Source organism: Hemicordylus capensis, chromosome 6, assembly GCF_027244095.1.
Source record: "Hemicordylus capensis ecotype Gifberg chromosome 6, rHemCap1.1.pri, whole genome shotgun sequence".
Classification (NCBI taxonomy): Eukaryota; Metazoa; Chordata; class Lepidosauria; order Squamata; family Cordylidae; genus Hemicordylus; species Hemicordylus capensis.
The window spans coordinates 6,331,394-6,335,983 of NC_069662.1; the positions used below are offsets into that span (position 1 = coordinate 6,331,394).

Below are 4,590 nucleotides of genomic sequence, written 5' to 3' on the forward strand. Positions count from 1 at the left end.
TGTCTCTCATCCTCCTCTTGGCAATGCCCCATAGATTCTCTATGGGGTCAGGTCAGGCGAGTTTGCTGGCCAATCAAGCACAGTACACTGTATACTTTTCGGAGGTCCGATATTGTTCTATTCTACAATCCTTGTCTTCTTGGTTCCATGTAATATTCTAATTTTCTGGGATTGTGGATTTGGGGTTTTCATGAGCTGTATGCCATGATCATCACAATTATAACAAATTAAGGCTTGACTTATCTTGCTTTGCATGTAATACGTCTGTCTCATATATCAGTTTCACCTTTTAATTTGCATGACTGAAATTAATGGACTTTTGCACGATATTCTAATTTTCCGAGTTTCACCTATATCTCTGTGTGTGTATAAACACTTTGTTACCACCACTCTGCCTCATTTAAGATTTCATTACTTCATGAGCTGCGCTTCAGTGATGGGGTTGGGGTGGGGTGGGCTTTTTAAAATCTTGACTCTGGGCCCACTCCAACCTTGCTATGCCCCTGCTCCATCATTTCTAACCAAAAGATACATGGATTTTGCAAGGAATCAGGGCAATTGTCCTAAGCCCATGCCACCACCAGCCCCACACAATCACCTCTCTCCCATCTGGGAAACTCCCTGCAAAGGGACCAGTGGTGGCCCCGAGATCTTCCTGGAGTTTCTGCACTGTGGCCACCCCAGGAACACAGCTCCCACTCAGACCCAGCTGGGTGCCGATGATGCACTGCTCACAGTGGCAGTTCTAGCTGAGCTGCACTCTCCATTCTGGGCAAAGTTGGCTTCTCTGTTTGCTTTGCTTCGCCAGGGCCAGGTGCCTGACAGTATCCGGACAGGGGACAGAGCTGAAGGCACTGGAACCCTTAAGTTCAGAATGGCTCATGTGGGGGTCCCTGTGACCCCATGATTTGTCCTTGTCTCTGCACCTTGCTAGGGACAGCCCTGAATACCCACCAGGGATGGTTTAACCTGAACTGTTTCCATTGGAGTGGAATAGACTGAGATAGTACCATTCTAGCTCCTTCTGTTGCTTCTTTCTTCTTCTCCAAAGAGAAGGAAACTTGTCTTGTGCATATGAAACAGCAAGAAAGAAAGTTGAGTTTGCTTGAACCAGGGAGGGACTGGGTTACATTCATCTAACAATAATTAATTTTATTTGATCAGACAACTATAGATGTCACCAGAGATGGAATTAGGAAAAAGCTGCAAGGCACCTGTAGAATCCAAGGGAAAGAGTTGTGGTATACAAGGACAAGGCAGTGGAAAGGAATTAGGAATATTAATAGGTTAATGAAATAGATTGTATGAGAGGTCTACACAGAGAGGCAAGTGCAGACCATTTTTCCATGCTCTTGCTGCTGGCTGTTTGTTAGCCCTGCCTCTACTCCAGGACTGGAATATGAGTAAGTAAAGCCCCATTGAAAAACTGGCCTGGATCAAGGAATTGATTCACCACAACCACCACAGATCTCTGTTCACACATGACCATCTCCATATATTCAACTCACTTGTGCAGCCCTTTGATCCAAATCCCATTTTATGAACATTCCAAGTGGATGTTGATTCTGTTCAAGTGCTGCATGACCTTATGGACTTGCCAGAATCGATGCACCCAAAGCTGTTATGCAGCTTCTGCAAACGATAAACCACCTTGACTTTTCAGGAAGTCTTGTGGGCACCTTTCTTGAGAGACCAGCACAGTGTTCCTTTTCAATCCATCTGCTCAGGAAATAATCAGCCTCAGAGATGAAACCCCTTATGAAACTTGGAAGCCCATTTTACTTCTGCCATGGTTGAAAACATTTTCTCATCTTCAGCTCACTAGTGCCCCCTTGTGAACAATGGCTTGAAGGGAGTTCTGAGGATTAGTTCTCTGAAGGGAAGAATGTGCTCTGAGCTGAGACTCAGAAAGGCTTGAAGAGTTTGTGATTCATTCATCTCTGAAGCTCTTGCATTTTATTTAATACATTTCTATACTGCCCCATACAAGAAAAGGTCCCTGGGCGACTTGCCTCCCTTGCAGCTCACTAAAGGAAAGATCCACCTGTTCCATTTCAACTGTTGCATCGAATGAGAAGCCGTGTAAGAAGAAGAAAAATAAACTCTACTAGATTCAGTATAGCCAGTAGCCACCTAATGGTGCAGCAGGGAAATGGCTCATGTTTCCCAGACTATGGGAAACAGCTGTATAATGGGCAGCAGTGATCTAGGAAGATGCTGAAAGGCATCATCTCACACTGCATGGGAGGCAGAAATGGTAAACCCCTCCTGTATTCTACCAAAAAGAAAACCACATGGCTCTGTGGTTGCCAGCAGCTGACATGAACTTAAGAATTAGAACAGCCCTGCTGGATCAGGCCCAAGGAGGCCCATCTAATCCAGCATCCTGTTTTGCACAGCGGCCCACCAGTTGCCACTGGAAGCCACAGGTAGGAGTTGAGGGCATGCCCTCTCTCTTGCTGTTACTCCCCAAAGTGTGACTTGAAAGCACACTTTATATTCAGTATCATTATTAATTTGATTTCTATACTGCCCTTCCAAAAATGGCTCAGGGCAGTTGACACAGAGAAATAATAAATAATTAAGATGGATCCCTGTCCCCAAAGGGCTCACAATCTAAAAGAAACACAAGATAGACACTAGCAACAGTCACTGGAGGTCCTGTGCTGAGGGTGGATGGGGCCAGTTACTCTCCCCCAGCTCAAAGAAGAGAATAACCATGTTTAAAAGGTGCCTCTTTGGCTAGTTAGCAGGCATCCTTCCACTGAATTTCTTCACACCATCTAATAGAACAGAAGCATCTTGGAGAGGTTGCAGAAGCAATAAATGCTCCATTTTCCATATAAGATTCACTTCTTATACAGGAGACTGCCGATGGAACCCAATTTCTCTTCTCAGAGCACCAGTTCATCAAATGGCGCAGCACCAAATTCAAGATGATACTGTCCCCTTCCATTGAGGAAAATGAAAATGAAATCCATGGCTGTGTGGCTCAGTGAGGTAGCTCCCAGGGCTACTGACCTCTTTTCCTCTAATTGTGGCCATCTATGACAGCTGAATCAGCTTGAATAACTGCAGCCAGGAGTAAAGGAGGGTTTTTGCCAGGCTTCAGATTAACTTCCTCTCACTGTGTCTCTTGCACAGTAGTACATAGCGGTGTCCTCTGCTTTGAGGTTGTTCATTTGCAAGTACAGCTGGCTTCTGGAATCATCCCTGGAGATGGTGAAACGGCCTTTCACAGCATCCGAGTAGTAGATGTCATTTGGGTAGTGATATGCCACCCATTCCAAGCCCTTCCCAGGAGCCTGTCGCACCCAGCTCATGCCATAGCTGCTGAAGGTGAACCCGGAGGCCTGACAGGTGAGGCGGAGGGACTCTCCAGGTCTTTTTTGGTCCCCTCCAGATTCCACCAGCTGGACTGCTGATTGCACACCTGGAAAGAAAGACATTTGAAAGAGATCTGCTGCAGACTACGTCTTAGAACATAACTGATCTCTCTCTCTCTCTCTCTCTCTCTCTCTCTCTCTAAAGGAGAATTACCTCTAGTGACTCCAAAAAGGAGAATAAAATGCAGCCACAATGTCATTTTTCCTTCTGTGGGTTGGAAAGTGGTTGGGGGTTGTTTCTCTGTATGTTACAAGGGAGCAGACCTCTGATTTAAGCAGGAAGCTCTCCCTGTATTTGCATACCACTGAAGATAAAAGAGCAGCAGCCACTTGGCATCCTCCATCCTTCTATGGCTATGCACAGAACACATGAGATTTGGGAGAGAGGAAACAATTGCTTATAATATGAAGGAGGAGCATGGATGCAGGAATTGGACACTCCAAATATGAGTAAGGAACAGAAGGGAGATGCAGAGTCAACTGGAGGAAAAATGCAAGGCAACAGCTCCCCATTGGAAGAAACTGCTCATGTCATTACCTCTCTTACTGGGTTTTAGCCAAATAATAGGCAGATATGCACCAGGGAATGTCCCCCTTCCATATTCAGATGTATTTGGCACACAGTGCAACCCCTATGATTTGCCTCTTCCATTTTCAAGGCAGGGCAAAGATGGTCTTCCATAATGTATGAAGAAAGCCAGTATGAAAGCCATGATTGCCTGAACTGGGGTCTCCTCTTTGGGGACAGGAGCTGGACTTGTGGAAGCGAGCATGAATTGTCCCCATTGCTGAGCAAGGTCTGCCCTGGTTTGCATTTGGATGGGTGACTACAAGTGAGAGCTGTAAGACAGTCCCTTTAAGTGATGGGGCCATAGCTCACTGGAGGAGCATTTACATGCTTGCACGGAGTGGTCAACTCCTGGCATCTCCAGGTAGAATCTGGAGAGCTCCTACATGCCTAAAACTCATGGACCTGATGCCAGTCAATGTAGACTACAATTAACTAGGTGGACCAATTGTCTGGTTCAGTAAAAGGCAGGTTCGGGATGTGCACAAATTGATTTTTTAAATTCAATTTGTGCCCCAAGCAAATCACCCCTGATTTGTTTTGTATTCAAATCTACCCCTCCAAATCACCCCAGATTTTATTTTTATTTACTATGGTTCAATTCAGATTTTGACCAATTCAGACTGCTTAACATGG

The 4,590-nt window shown here is 45.4% G+C and overlaps 1 gene segment (V, D, J or C); it reads right to left on the reverse strand.

The window, feature by feature from the left end:
- Window positions 1-2,588: 2,588 nt before the first annotated feature.
- Window positions 2,589-3,612, reverse strand: LOC128328773 (Ig heavy chain V region 3-like; the record flags this gene model as incomplete). The annotated part of the segment is given in 4 exon segments: window positions 2,589-2,605; window positions 2,670-2,700; window positions 3,129-3,433; window positions 3,541-3,612. Coding segments are annotated over 4 exon segments (399 nt in total), but the record flags the coding sequence as incomplete, so codon positions are not given.
- Window positions 3,613-4,590: the final 978 nt, after the last annotated feature.